Below are 15,568 nucleotides of genomic sequence, written 5' to 3'. Positions count from 1 at the left end.
TTAAATGCCCCCAAGTCCCTCTGATGCACCATCCAGCCCAAGTCCCTCTGATGCACCATCCAGCCCAAGGCCCTCTGATGCACCATCCAGCCCAAGTCCCTCTGATGCACCATCCAGCCCAAGTCCCTCTGATGCACCATCCAGCCCAAGTCCCTCTGATGCACCATCCAGCCCAAGTCCCTCTGATGCACCATCCAGCCCAAGTCCCTCTGATGCACCATCCAGCCCAAGTCCCTCTGATGCACCATCCAGCCCAAGTCCCTCTGATGCACCATCCAGCCCAAGTCCCTCTGATGCACCATCCAGCCCAAGTCCCTCTGATGCACCATCCAGCCCAAGTCCCTCTGATGCACCATCCAGCCCAAGTCCCTCTGATGCACCATCCAGCCCAAGTCCCTCTGATGCACCATCCAGCCCAAGTCCCTCTGATGCACCATCCAGCCCAAGTCCCTCTGATGCACCATCCAGCCCAAGTCCCTCTGATGCACCATCCAGCCCAAGTCCCTCTGATGCACCATCCAGCCCAAGTCCCTCTGATGCACCATCCAGCCCAAGTCCCTCTGATGCACCATCCAGCCCAAGTCCCTCTGATGCACCATCCAGCCCAAGTCCCTCTGATGCACCATCCAGCCCAAGTCCCTCTGATGCACCATCCAGCCCAAGTCCCTCTGATGCACCATCCAGCCCAAGTCCCTCTGATGCACCATCCAGCCCAAGTCCCTCTGATGCACCATCCAGCCCAAGTCCCTCTGATGCACCATCCAGCCCAAGTCCCTCTGATGCACCATCCAGCCCAAGTCCCTCTGATGCACCATCCAGCCCAAGTCCCTCTGATGCACCATCCAGCCCAAGTCCCTCTGATGCACCATCCAGCCCAAGTCCCTCTGATGCACCATCCAGCCCAAGTCCCTCTGATGCACCATCCAGCCCAAGTCCCTCTGATGCACCATCCAGCCCAAGTCCCTCTGATGCACCATCCAGCCCAAGTCCCTCTGATGCACCATCCAGCCCAAGTCCCTCTGATGCACCATCCAGCCCAAGTCCCTCTGATGCACCATCCAGCCCAAGTCCCTCTGATGCACCATCCAGCCCAAGTCCCTCTGATGCACCATCCAGCCCAAGTCCCTCTGATGCACCATCCAGCCCAAGTCCCTCTGATGCACCATCCAGCCCAAGTCCCTCTGATGCACCATCCAGCCCAAGTCCCTCTGATGCACCATCCAGCCCAAGTCCCTCTGATGCACCATCCAGCCCAAGTCCCTCTGATGCACCATCCAGCCCAAGTCCCTCTGATGCACCATCCAGCCCAAGTCCCTCTGATGCACCATCCAGCCCAAGTCCCTCTGATGCACCATCCAGCCCAAGTCCCTCTGATGCACCATCCAGCCCAAGTCCCTCTGATGCACCATCCAGCCCAAGTCCCTCTGATGCACCATCCAGCCCAAGTCCCTCTGATGCACCATCCAGCCCAAGTCCCTCTGATGCACCATCCAGCCCAAGTCCCTCTGATGCACCATCCAGCCCAAGTCCCTCTGATGCACCATCCAGCCCAAGTCCCTCTGATGCACCATCCAGCCCAAGTCCCTCTGATGCACCATCCAGCCCAAGTCCCTCTGATGCACCATCCAGCCCAAGTCCCTCTGATGCACCATCCAGCCCAAGGCCCTCTGATGCACCATCCAGCCCAAGGCCCTCTGATGCACCATCCAGCCCAAGGCCCTCTGATGCACCATCCAGCCCAAGGCCCTCTGATGCACCATCCAGCCCAAGGCCCTCTGATGCACCATCCAGCCCAAGGCCCTCTGATGCACCATCCAGCCCAAGGCCCTCTGATGCACCATCCAGCCCAAGGCCCTCTGATGCACCATCCAGCCCAAGGCCCTCTGATGCACCATCCAGCCCAAGGCCCTCTGATGCACCATCCAGCCCAAGGCCCTCTGATGCACCATCCAGCCCAAGGCCCTCTGATGCACCATCCAGCCCAAGGCCCTCTGATACACCATCCAGCCCATCACCCGCTCACTACAGCCCCTGGCTAATCTCCACTGTACAGTTCCCATAGTAACCGCAGAGGCCTGCAGCCTGGCTGTGATTATGACCCGTTGTAACTTTGACCTCTGTCTGGGTAAGTTTAAGTGCTATTGAGTTTTTACTGAGACTTCACAGCAAATCATTTTTTTGAAATCCCATTGAGAAACTAGGAAGGTTTACCATTTGTACGTTGATACTTGAGATTTTTGTGATAATGTTGCAGATGGTGTTATAGATTGTCTCCTTTATCTGGCCAGTATAAAGTTGTGGTAGTTATACATCTTAAGATTTTTCTTCCTCAAATGATGCCAAGGATATTGACTGGAACCAAACTAAACCTAATAGTCCAAGCTGGGGGGATTCAGCCCCAGCATTGTGTACAACATCTTCAGAAAAGCAGTATTGATTTCTTAAAACCTACGACATCAAGCTGAAGAAACGGCGGACAATCAGACTGGGAGCCTTCAGGACTGATGTCCATCCTGCCTCTAAAGACTGGCAGGTCGGCAACCAAAGACTGGGTGGAGGAAGAGGAGAGCGCTATCAATTAAGCTAGCTGCCAGTGAGATGTGACAGTTTAACACCCTACTAAGAAAGCAAGATGTACTTGGTCAGGTTGGGGGGTGTGATCAGCGGGGAAGCTAGACCACTTTGTGAACAATATAAATGCACAGACAACCGTTGAGTGGGGTGTTCGGTGTAAAAGTGAGAACTGCTTGTGTGACTGCTCTTACAGATGGGCGCGATTGCTGGTCCTGATGCTTTAACTTCAAAAGCTGCAGGGCACTTTCTACTGGCAGACGCTTAAACTGGACGCATGTAGCCTACTGTCAGTCTTCTACTAGGGACAGTGTTCCTATTGAGAATAGAAATTGACATTACCGCAGAAGGCTGGTGTGTTAGACAGTTTATGCCACATGCTATACATCCTCTATTGCAGCGGTTTTGAACTGGGGGAGGTTGGAATGCCTTCTCCTGGCGTTCTCCTTTTCTACTTTCTTTTTGACATAGGGGTGCAACAAAAAATGCTATATTTAAAGCTCATTTTCATTTTCTATCAGAGAGTACCTTATTCATACGGCTTTGTATGAGAAACTGATTCAAATGAATGATGGAGGTGGAAAGCTGTTTTGAAAAGCAGCTGTATATGTTTCATTCTACAAAGCCACATTGTTTCACTCCACAGGTATTAATAACCTTACTGTTGTAACAACTAAACACCTGTGCTCAGTTAGCCTGCCTTGTCTCCATGGTGGGGTCTGATGAACTACCCTGCATCGGAAACAGAGGTGCATTGTTTGAATAGTGATGGCTGTTAAAGGAAATGCAGTACTATAACAGTGACTTTTGGTGTGGGACCCCAACGGGCAACTTCCTCGTTTATTTTAGTGATAGGAAATGCATGAACATGCATGAGGAAGTTACCCGTCGGGGTCCCACAAAAGTCACTTCAATAATATGTCAGATACATTTCAAAAGACAGAGGCCTAGAGAACAAAGCAAAAAGATGGCACATAGCTGTCAGAAAAGCTTCAGCTATGCAATTATGATCTTCACGATGTTCTTTACTGACAGAAATATAATGGAATGAACTTGTAAAAGAATGCATTGACCATCAATAAACAGATAAGGATAATAGTAATAGTGACTATGATTGTGTAATCAGCAGTGCTTCCCAATGATGAATCATAGCTAACTGAACACAGTAGGAGGTACAATGGCAAGAGAATGTTGTACTTTACCTGCAACAGTACAACCATCCCCACACATTTTAAATGATTCCTCTGCTGTTTTCAAACATCTTGCATAGATTTCATTCCCTGTTTTCTGTCCATCACACTGATCTGACTTGACAGGTAACTGGCAAATAATGTATGTCTGTCCACCTCAGTATGAAGCAAATGACTGTAAAGCCAGGATCAGCAAGAGTGAAGCTGTTGCAGATAATTGGAGCACTGTAATTTCTATAGAAATACAGTAAATCAAATTCAATGTAATTCAAAGTTAAACTTCCTCTCTCAAAGAGTTGCTCTGTCTCCATCAAACAGATCAAATTTGCTTAAATGGATGTCTTGTTAACGAGTGCAAAGATGTGTGAAGCACACCACCGACAATCACCCTCAGTATCATCATGGACATGGAGACCTGACCTACAGTATAGTACTGTAGGGACTCTGGAGCAGGATCCATTGGGTGGGGGGTTACAGAGTTGTTACACAACCCTCCCCTATTGAAAAGCATGTCAACACTGACTCACTAACTAGTCCTTCATAGGACTTCAGGAGTGATGGTTGTCGTGGTCACAATTCCACTTCTGCCACCAACGTAACAAAGCTTTGGCCTCCTATGTATAATGGCTATACAGTATATTGGCCTTGTACAGTGTGTTTAAAGGACACATTTCTGACAAAAGCACAAGAGAAATGGACATACATTGTTGTCTTCCTGAATCTGCTACATGTCAAATGAGTTTGGGCCAAGTTCTGGGCCCAGGCCTTCTACAGGCCCTTCAGACTGAAGGAGTCTGACGTGGTTGCACCATACACAATCTCATTGTCAAAGGATTCATGATCAACGGAGGAGAACATCAGGGGTGTAATCATTAGTCCAAACAGTTTCTATTGGACAAATTCAGGTAGGTCCCTCCCTGTTTCATTCCGTACTGGTTGTGGGCATACTGGAGGAGGTTTAATTATGTGTATTCAATGACACCCATAGGATAGGATATTATTTGGTTACGAAATCACACACCTGCTCCTCCCTTGGGCATTCGGTCCGAGGCAATATTGAACAGTCTGCAGAGGCAATATTGAACACTATACCTGAGGTCTCAAAGTGGTTTTGGTTGTGGTGGGAAATGTGTCACCGAATATTTTTTAAAGTAAACAGCCAGACTTAGCAGTCCTGTCCGCAGTCCAGCTGTTTTAGAGGGAGATGATAATGGTTTGTTGTGGTAAAAGTGCATTGGTAAGTTGCTTGGCAATGTAGTATATGAATGTGTTACCGTTGGAAAGGCTGTCTGGAAATATGCAAAACTATTCAAACCAATAATTGACTCATTAATGAAATGTCTCATTAGATTATATAGGCACGTCTTCTATAACTTTCTCCATTTATAGCAAATTACGACCTTGTGCCTCTTGCAAATCTGTCTGTTGACATCCACCCGGCCCTCGAGTGGTTCAAGTGGCTTTCCTGTTCAAACCAGAAGCCCCGTGGCGGTAGAAAATCCATTTAGTTAGGGGAAAACCCTGAGTCTGATATCAAGCCAGGGCTGAGTGTCTTCCAAAAACTGTGGCCTTGTCCATCTAGCCTTAACCAACCTCTTTCACATTGGAAAAGACTGGACATTTGGCACAGGGGCATTGTCATGCTGAAACAGGAAAGGGCCTTCCCCAAACTGTTGCCACAAAGGTGGAAGCACAGAATCGTGTAGAATGTCATTGTATGCTGTAGCGTTAACATTTCCCTTCACTGGAACTAAGAAACACAGCCCCAGACATTATTCCTCATCCACCAAACTTTACAGTTGGCGCTATGCATTGGGTGCGGCTGCTCGGCCATGGAAACCCATTTCATGAAGCTCCCAACTAACAGTTATTGTGCTGACGTTGCTTCCAGAGGCAGTTTGAAACTCGGTAGTGAGTGTTACAACCGAGGACAGACGATTTGTACCCACTTCAGCACTCGGCGGTCCCGTTCTGTGAGCTTGTGTGGCCTACCACTTCGCAGCTGAGCCGTTGTTGCTCCTAGTCGTTCCCACTTCACAATAACAGCACTTACAGTTGACCGGAGCAGCTCTAGCAGGGCAGAAATTTGACGAACTGACTTGTTGGAAAGGTGGCATCAGCTCTTCAGTAAGGCCATTCTACTGCCAATGTTTGTCTATGGTGATTGCATGGCCGTGTGCTCTATTTTATACACCTGTCAGCAACGGGTGTGGCTGAAATAGCCAAATCCACTAATTTGAAGGGGTTTCCACATACTTTGTGTGTATATATAGTGTATGATAACCACTTATTACTAAGAACAACATAGCAGTTTTACCTCCTCCTCACTTTATATTTAGATCGTTTGGAAGGTGGAAAACTGTTTGAACTGCGTTTGGACGGAGCAAATCACAGGTGCCTTTGTCCATAAACACACACACAAACACACAGGGCTGTTTTTAATCTCTCCGCTGCTTTCTTTCAATCTAGTCTGAGTGTCATTGCCAACAAAGTGCAAATTGATATTTGGCCAATTTTCTAAAATGTTTTCACATTGGGTGTTTATGCAGAGCTTAAAAGGTATGGATATTGACAGATGGAAAAGGTATGGACAGGTAATGGAACAAAATCCATACCTAACTTATTTGTTGTGGATTCAGAGCGTTTATAGGCATTTTTCTCAAAAACACTGAATTTACATTTATTTATTTTTTTTTTACCAAAATGTGAGATAAAGTAGGCCTAGCGATGATGAAAAGTTTGACTGTATAGTGTTAGGTCATATTAGGCTTTTTTGTAGCTGATTAAATTTGTCAAGGTTTTGTTGTTGATCAGCTATAGTTTCATCGGTTGGTATGGGTTAAAACAAAAGCCTGCACCGTATGTGGGTCTCCACTCTCCATGGACCAAGATTTCAAAAACAGTTGTAGGGGTGTGAAGATTTCGACATTTTTTTTTTTTTTTTTTAAATCATGTGATATTGTTAGCATATGGTGTCACAAAATGCAAGATAGGGCTGCTTTTATCTTGGTTTTGAACCTTTCTCTTCGTTTCTAACCCATGAAATGGAGGAATGGGTCATCTCAGAAATCTTAGGTAAAAGCAACAATTTAAGGCGATTTTGAAAGAGCTAATTGCGCCCTCTTTTGGATTTCCATGTACAGGCACAAACACCTGGCGCGCACGACTCTTTGTTTTACATCATGACACGTCATAATTGTCCATGTACATTACGTCAGAGCAATAGTGTTTTTTAAGGCCATGTGACAATCTGTCAGACGCAAATATCTGGTTTGATATCCGTTTCAGCCTACCTAAAATCATGGCTGATTTAAGAGGGTAGAATTCAACCATGATTACTCGTAGCTCCCAGGAAGTTCTCTCTCCAGGTAAACGAAAATAAAAAAGTAGCCTGGGTGCCTAGTCTTGTAAAGTAGGCTAGATAAATACATTTAGGCTATATTGTAAATGGGTATATGGAAGGAGAAGGGATGGAAATGACAGAATAAATGTTATAATCAAACTACATTGATCTTGTTGTTATTATCAAAAAAGTTAACCTAATATTTAAATATCTGTTTAAAAGCATGTTATCATTAAGTGTTTGCCCCTCTCTGTTCTCCCTATAGTCCCCAACAGCTCTGACCAGGGTTGGGGTCTGAATGGAGGCGGCAGGCGGAAGAGGAAAAGGTCTGGGTTCCACAACGCCAAAACTGCTTCCCCCGACTTAGAATGTAACGGGTCCAAGGAGCCAAAGGCTTTCCAGGAGCTATTTGCTGTGCCGGCTCCCCCTGCACCCAAGGTCCTGTGCCGGCGTACAGGGAATGTTAGCCAGAGATGCAACGCTTTGACCTCCAGGGCCTGGGCCCCAGGCAGGGGGGGTTGGATGGAGCCTGTAGGCCATGGTCCAGCCCTGAACCAGACTCAAGGCCCCTGGCCACTGTGCCTGGTGGGGGCAAAGGATGACTACCCCTCCACTTCCCGCCCTAAAGCCACTAAACGCCACCGCAAAGGTAAAAGTGACCACCAAACAGATAAAAAAAATCATTTCCGGTCCCATCAGGAGAGAATTCATTTTCACAGCTTTGTTTCATTTCAGCCCGGCTGGAAAAGCTGTATGTAAAGGGGACGTTGCTGGGGAAAGGGGGCTATGGCTCTGTCTATGCAGGGACCCGCAAATCTGACGGCATGCCGGTGAGACAACACACAACTCTTCCCTTTCCTGTGAAAACACATGTTGTCTGTGTGATATTTAATATTGTTTTAGTGTCATACAAAATCTTAAGCCAGTCTGGTTACCCAGTCTGTTTCTGCCTCAGCCAACTTGTTGTTGTCCTGCTTGTTTGGCAAAGCAACAAAGAACTGATATATTGTTGAAAGCAGAAACAGACTGGTAGTCTTATACATGTTTCTACTCTCACATTCTCAATCTTACGCACTCGCAGAGTCCTCCTTCTCACACACTCAAGGGATCTAATCATCATAGACAGCCTCACGCCCTTGCAAATTCTTATATTCTTATCGTTTGAGACATTCTGTCTCATCGACGCTATAGCTTTTGATTGTCGGCTCTCTATGGCAGTGGACTATTGATTTGAGTTTCTTTTGCACAGTGCTTGACTTGGGCAGGAGCTCACTGGAGCTGAGTACCAGCTCCTCACATTTTCTACTGCTTAAACTCCTTTTATAGAATATTAGCTCAAATGTATTGTGTTGCTCCTGCAGCTAAATGTAAACAGTAACGGCACCCAAAATGAGTACCGGCACATATTTCAGTCTAAATCAAGCAGTGCTTTTGCATGAAGCTACTGTACCTTATTTAAGCAGCCAAATGTATTTAAAACAAAGAGGCTCCTCTCGATTCCATCTTACACCTAAACTCCCATAACTCTTGTCCAATTTCATGGATCTAGCACACACTCACCTTCCCTGGCCCACCAGGGGGCAAGATTCAACTGAGGCTGGTCTTCTCATACAGTTGCAATGGTAGTCTGAGATATTTTCTTGGTGAGAGAATGGAGACTAAATATTCCCCTGCAGTGGTTCACATTCTTTTGTACTGTGACATGGCCAGCCAAAGTCAATGTGACCTGTTACAGGAACAAACCCAGGGCCCAGTGTTGAGCTATAACCCAAATTGGACTGGGCTGTGACTCACCATTTGAGACTGCTCTGCGGTAAGAAATGCTTTGGACCATTGTATTGACAGGCCTATTCTCACCTAGGTCCTCCTGTTACAGTACATTCTATTTCCCTGTGGGCTGTCAGTCAATATAATTGCTCTCCCCCCTCTCTGTCTTTCACTCCATCTATCCTCCAGATTTAGCCTCTCTTCTTTCCTAACAGTGGCAGTGTAGGAAATGAGTTACCCAACCTCACTAAACTTTCCTTTTCAATAGAAAATATCAACTTTCTTTTCATTTAGTGAGATCTTGCGCTGCTCCCTTGCAAATCAGGAAGAATGACCCAGTCATTGAACAAGCCTGTAATTATACTGAACAAATATATAAATGCAACATGCAAATATTTCAATGAGTTACAGTTCATATGAAGAAATCAGTCAATTGAAGTACATTCATTAGGCCCGGGAGGGCATAGGCCTACCCACTTGGGAGCCAGGCCCAGCCAGTCAGAATGCGGTTTTCCCCACATAAGGGCTTCATTACAGACAGAAATACTCATCAGCTGTCCAGGTGGCTGGTCTCAGATGATCCCACAGGTGAAGAAGCCGGATGTGGAGGTCCTGGGCTGGTGTGGTTACACGTGGTCTGCGGTTGTGAGGCCGGTTGGACATACTGCTAAATTCTCTAAAACGACGTCGGAGGCTTATGTTAGAGAATTAACATTAAATTATCTGGCAACGGCTCTGGTGGACATTCCTGCACTCAACATGCCTATTGCACGCTCCCTCTAACTTTTGACATCTGTGGCATTGTGTTGTGTGTCAGAACTGCACATTTAAGAGTGCAGTTTTATTGTCCCCAGTTCAAGAACCACCTGTGTAATGATCAGGCTGTTTAATCAGCTTCTTGATATGCCACACCTGTCATGTGGATGGATTATCTTGGGAAAGAAGAAACGCTCACTAACAGGGATGTAAACACATTTGTGCACAACATTTGAGAGAAATAAGGTTTTTGTGTGTAATCAACATTTCTGGGATCTTTTATTTTAGCTCATGGAACATGGGACCAACACTTTACATGTTGCGTTTATATTTTTATTCAGTATATTTGATGTAAAATTAAGCAATAAGGCACGAGGGGGTGTGGTATATGGCCAATATACGACAGCTAAGGGTTGTTCTTAGGCACTCCGCGATGCGTCGTACCTGGATACAGCCAATAGCCGTGGTATATTGGCCATATACCACAAACCCCCGTGGTGTCTTATTGCTATTATAAATTGGTTACTAAAGTAATTAGAGCAGTAAAAATAAAAAAATGTTTGTCATAGCCATGGTATACGGTCTCCTATACCACTGCTATCAACCAATCAGCATTCAGGGCTGGAACCACCCAGTTTATAAGGGACTATAACTAATGTCTGCTTTAATTGCACAGTGCAGCTAAGAAGCCTGACAACATTCCTTCATAATGGCGTTTTATGATGGTGTAACTGCTTTTCCTTTAAACAACGTTCATATATCTTCACCTTGTCATTTACTTCTGGAAGGCCCTTCATCATACCTGACCAACCTCAGCTGTCTCCTGTATGAGTTCATTTTGTATTATTCTCATGAAAGCACTGAGAATGTTATAACACATTTTTCACATGTAACAGCTGTACTTAGACTGTTGTTGCTATTCCTGTCCCACAGGTAGCCATCAAGTATGTGTCCAAGGCCCAAGCTGAGGAGGAGCTGGACATTGTGAGTGTTAGCCTACTGGTTGATTTCACTGTAGGGGTTATATCAGTTATCTCTACTAATGCTAGCCTAACTGCAATTGCTAACAGCAGTTCACTCCCCCCCTCCTCCTTTGCGCACACACAGCCTGGGCAAGAAGGGCCCCTGCCCCTGGAGGTGGCGTTGATGAAGCAGGTGAACGAGGCGCCACAGTGTCCCTACATCATGCAGCTGCTGGAGTGGTTTGACCAACCGTCGCGCTACATCATGGTGCTGGAGCGCCCCGAGCCCTGCCAGGACCTTATCGCCTTCTGCCAGGACCGGGGAGGCACCATGAGCGAGGGCTTAGCGCGCCAGGTGATGGTGCAGCTGTTGAGGGCGCTGAACCACTGCAGCGAGCGAGGGGTCCTGCACCGGGACGTCAAGCCAGAGAACCTGCTGATCCAGACTGACTCGCAGCACGTCAAGCTGTTCGACTTTGGCTGTGGAGACCTGCTGAAGAATACGGCCTACAAGGACTTTGCAGGTTAGAGACCTTGGAGAGTGTAAGGGAGGGAATGTGGTGGTTGAGAGAGCAGATCACTAAGAATTGCTCAGTGAGAGTGGAAGCAATATGACGGAAACTCCACTTAGCCCTATTGTTGATTTCAGCATGCGGACTACTATCTCAGTATGCTTTCAAAAAGGCTACTGAATAATACATTTCCTGTGTCTGTCCGCCCCCTCTCAGGCACCCTGGAGTACACCCCTCCAGAGTGGTTCCTACATAGACAGTACCTGGCAGGTCCAGCTACTGTCTGGTCGGTGGGCATCACCCTCTACAACCTGATATGTGGCTTCCTGCCCTTCAGCACCATCCGAGAAACCATCAAGGGCCGCGTGCGCTTCACCAAGGGACTGTCCCCCGGTCAGAGATAGAGGGATGAGGGAAGGAGGGTTGGATGAAGTAGGGGAAGAGGTTTCCATAAAGGGGTAGATGATGTAACCTCATACTACAATAGATGATTGTGGAGTTATCCTCTGTCTAATCATATACCTGTTGTTACTTCCTCTCCACCAGAGTGCCGTCAGCTGATTCGCTGGTGCCTGAGCACTAAGGCAGCGGACCGACCAACCATGGAGCAGATCCAGCTCCATCCCTGGCTCCTGTGAGGGGCCCCCAGGCCAATGAAAAATACAGTTATAATCTCAGTTCATTCTTGTCATAGTCATTTGAGTCACTTTTAAGCACTTTAACCGAGCACTTTATAGCGTGGTTTAAAACCCCACCCCAAAGACTAATAGCGAACGTGCATAAAGATGGCATTGTTTTAGCACTATCCAAAGTTTTTCAACAAAACCTGACACAAATGAAGATGGGTTTGGTGGAACGACTGGAGCTGCAGTTAAATGCTATACGTTTGATTTATTTCCCTGGAGTCTTCCATTCTGAAAATATCAATATTTATAGGCTTAGTGCTTCTACTTTAGTGCTTCTACTTTTTTACAAATGCATTATTTGTGTTTAGTGACCCGCCAGATCAGAGGCATGTAGGGATGACAACCCGTTATATTGATAGGTGCACCATATTGCTGTCTTGCCTGAGCATTCGAAATGTAACGAGTACTTTTGGGTGTCAGAGAAAATGTATGGTAGTAAAAAGTATATATATTCTCTAGGAAGTTAAAAGTTAAAGTAAAAAAAATATATAAATAGTAAGGTACAGAAACCCGAAAAACTACTTAAGTAGTACTGCAACATCACATAGAGATGCCAGGGGGAAATAGTTTCAGGGCCGGGACGGGGGGAGATGTCAGAGTTTTGACTGGTGCTCCCCAAAGCTGAGGGGAAAGACAGACGTATCTGTTCTCTGCAATATAACATCAGAATGTGAAAGGGAAGCCTCTTGAACTGAGGGTGTGTAGAGGGTGGGACGGGTCACTAACAACAGTCAGTGCCTTCCTTTTGGTTGCCCTATGGAAGAGGTTGCCCAGCTGTTCCTGTGGCTGACCGATGATTTTGCTGGCTGACAATTGTGGCCAGCTTGTTTTTACTCCTCACATTCAAGTTGCTGTATCAGACTGTCATGTTGATGGTTAGGATGCTCTCCAAACCGCTGTACACCATCACCAGAATATCTTGACCATCTTATTACCTTGCTCTCTTTCTTCCTATCCTTTAACCCAGATTTCTAGTTTGCTAAAAACAGTCCTCACAAAACAGACTATGCATATGTCTGAAAAAGGGAAGAATTAAGATAAAACTGAAAATACATTTTGACTTCTGTCTGAAAGTCTGGTAAATGATCTAGATGTATTCAGAGTGTAGACAGAGCTTGGACATTTCTCTAAAACTTTTGTTGGTTATTCAAGCATGACATTGGCTCCAATCTCTACTGTTTTCTGATAAGTACTACCCCTCTGCAAATGCTGGGGCTAGTTAAAAAATGTAGATATATCTGTCAAATTAATGTTTGAGTTGTGAAAGACATTATTTAAATAAAGCTCATAATCTATGTAAAACTTCAAAAAATAAAGATTGAGTCAGGAAGACAAGTTCCAAAAAATAGCAAGTTCTCTGTGAAACAAATTCTTTACAAAACAAATCAAAACATGAATGAATGGAAGAGAGAGAGTTACTGAGTTTTTCTCTGAAAGGACAATGTAATCAACTCCTTTCATGAATTTTTCCGATTCTATTCAACGCATTCAATTTTGCTGAATCTCGTTGATAATTATTTTGTTCACATTCTCGTATTACTTGGCAACATATTAGCTGCCTTACCAAACCAACATGCTTGGTATTCAGTCTGTGTCCAAAATGATCAATTTAATTTCAATGGGGATGTGCCTCTGTCAGATGAAAGAGTTGATGATTTATATTAAAGGCATCTCTGTGTATCTGCCTGCTGGGTTACTGGCATTTTGTGAAGCATACATTTCCCAGAAATTGTTTTCCCATCAAAAACTGGAGAAGTTAGACATCAAAGCTACACACTATTCATTCATTTCCAAGCAGATAGCTGTCCTGTAGCACAACAGCGTAGACAACCAAAGAGTTCTAACCTTTATCCATTTGAGTTTCTTGAAACATTGTTTAGTTTTGGGAACAAAACTATTCTGCCAGTGCAAGAGTTGTTTTTATTAATACAATATGTGATTGAATAGGGTTCCTAAGTTTACAAAGAGACACCAAAAGTAAGATTAAATGGGGGGTGAAAGAGGCTAATTGTAATTGGAACATAAATAATGAACTTGTCAAAACATTTGATTTCATAATGCTATACTATTTTGAATGCAGAATGCAATATTCAACCTGTTCGGGGTTTTGTTAATTTTGATTAATATGAGTTCGTCTAAATTATCACTCTGAAGCTGAAACACTGTTTCTTTCATTCATCAATAGGAATGGCAGGAACAGTAATAATAATTGTAATAAAAGGGACAAGGAGCATAGTACCAATTTCATTGGGAGGGACAGTAATCATTTTAATAAGATGCTCAAGCCCAACTCTGTGACAGGAAATCTCCATTGCCCATTGTCTGATTGTGACCACATTATGCTAATGACGGGTCGGCGTTGCTTTATGCAAGGCCCTGAGGGCGGTGGGAGGCGATAAAGTCACCAGACTGGAAAGCTAGGTAGGAATTGTATTATCATATAAAAAGGAAGAGACATTTAGTCATGGGAACTGACCTTCATGGCATCATTTGGAGATATTCTGCAGGGATAACAATAAAAGGTACTGTAATACAAATTGAAGATATAAGTTTAACTCAAGTAATAATTAATGCTATGAAACACTAAGGTTTTTCATTGTCCTCACCTTACCTAACTACAAAAAGGGCTATATGGTTGTTGTATCAGTCATTAGGATACTCAGTTCATTATATATATTTTCCCATAATTTCACAGGCATGTCTGCAGAGCTGTCATTTAGCAGAGACGTGATTGACATATGACTTAAAAAGTCTACTCCGCCCCCAGAAGAACTCTGGGCAAGTCACCCATCTGTCACATCCTGACAATCCTTTATTTACCTTGCCATCGGCGGTTTAGATGTTGTCAGTCATGTATTAAGCTAAATAAAAGCTGCCCCAAAAGATACAAAGGAACGAGATGTGGGGGTGAGAGAGGAGATGAAAGAAGATAACAGAAGTGAAGGTCATCATTGAAAATAATCCTGCAGCAACAGGAAATTAGAATTATTATGTGGATTATAATTAATTAAAAAATGTATAGGGGTTGATACATTTTTCCTAGGGGAAAATCAAGTCTCAAATTTCTAAGTGGAAATTACAAACTTCTGCCTTTTTAAACCTCAAATACACTACACGTTTTACATTTCCTGCAATGCAGGAAGGTTCTCCTGCAACAGGGTGATAAAATTAAGATCCTACATCTGTATATTGACTGTATTTGTTATGGTTGATATAGTATGAAGTTATTGTATTCAGTCAATCCCCAGGAAAGGAAAGCGAAGTCACCTCTCATTGAGTAGTGTATGTTTTCCAACAAACTTTCAGACTCAATAGAGAGCATTAAGAAGCCCACGGTCTTCTGTGGCGCTATATGATGAATCAAATTAAATGAGAAGCCAACTGAATAGAAACACAATTCTAAAGGGTGTCAGGGTGAAACAGGGTCAAGGTGTGTGAAGCATGATTCACTTTCTCTAAAGAGTTAAATGAATAGGGAGGTTGACTAGGCTGACTCTTGGGAGCTCTGCTGTGGTGGCTAAAGGCAGTTCGTATTTACGTCCCTAAACCTGCCTCCAGGCTGCAACCATAGAGCCAGGCCTGCACTGGCAGCTTCAATAGTGTTAATTAGATTCACTGGAATAGGCCTGGGCTGTGTGGATGAGGAAGGTTCCACAATAACTTCCTGCCTGGCCCTCAGGTTTGTGAGGTGTCTTCAAGGACGGGAGAAATGCTTTTTATTTCAAATGAAATGACCTTGATGACCTTTGGTATATGGGTACTCAATTATATTCAAGGTTAT

General features: G+C 44.7%; 1 protein-coding gene across 1 annotated transcript; it reads left to right on the top strand.

The window, feature by feature from the left end:
• The first annotated feature begins 6,005 nt into the window (after positions 1–6,005).
• LOC106605381 (serine/threonine-protein kinase pim-3) lies at positions 6,006–13,420 on the top strand. Its single transcript, XM_014200928.2, has 7 exons — positions 6,006–7,129; positions 7,370–7,753; positions 7,840–7,934; positions 10,561–10,611; positions 10,735–11,113; positions 11,318–11,494; positions 11,648–13,420. The coding sequence occupies exons 1-7, from the start codon at positions 7,093–7,095 to the stop codon at positions 11,737–11,739; spliced, it is 1,215 nt and encodes a 404-aa protein (XP_014056403.1). The 5' UTR covers positions 6,006–7,092; the 3' UTR covers positions 11,740–13,420.
• The last annotated feature ends 2,148 nt before the right edge of the window (positions 13,421–15,568 follow it).

Source organism: Salmo salar, chromosome ssa05, assembly GCF_905237065.1.
Source record: "Salmo salar chromosome ssa05, Ssal_v3.1, whole genome shotgun sequence".
Classification (NCBI taxonomy): Eukaryota; Metazoa; Chordata; class Actinopteri; order Salmoniformes; family Salmonidae; genus Salmo; species Salmo salar.
This window is presented reverse-complemented; position numbering and strand designations above follow the sequence as displayed.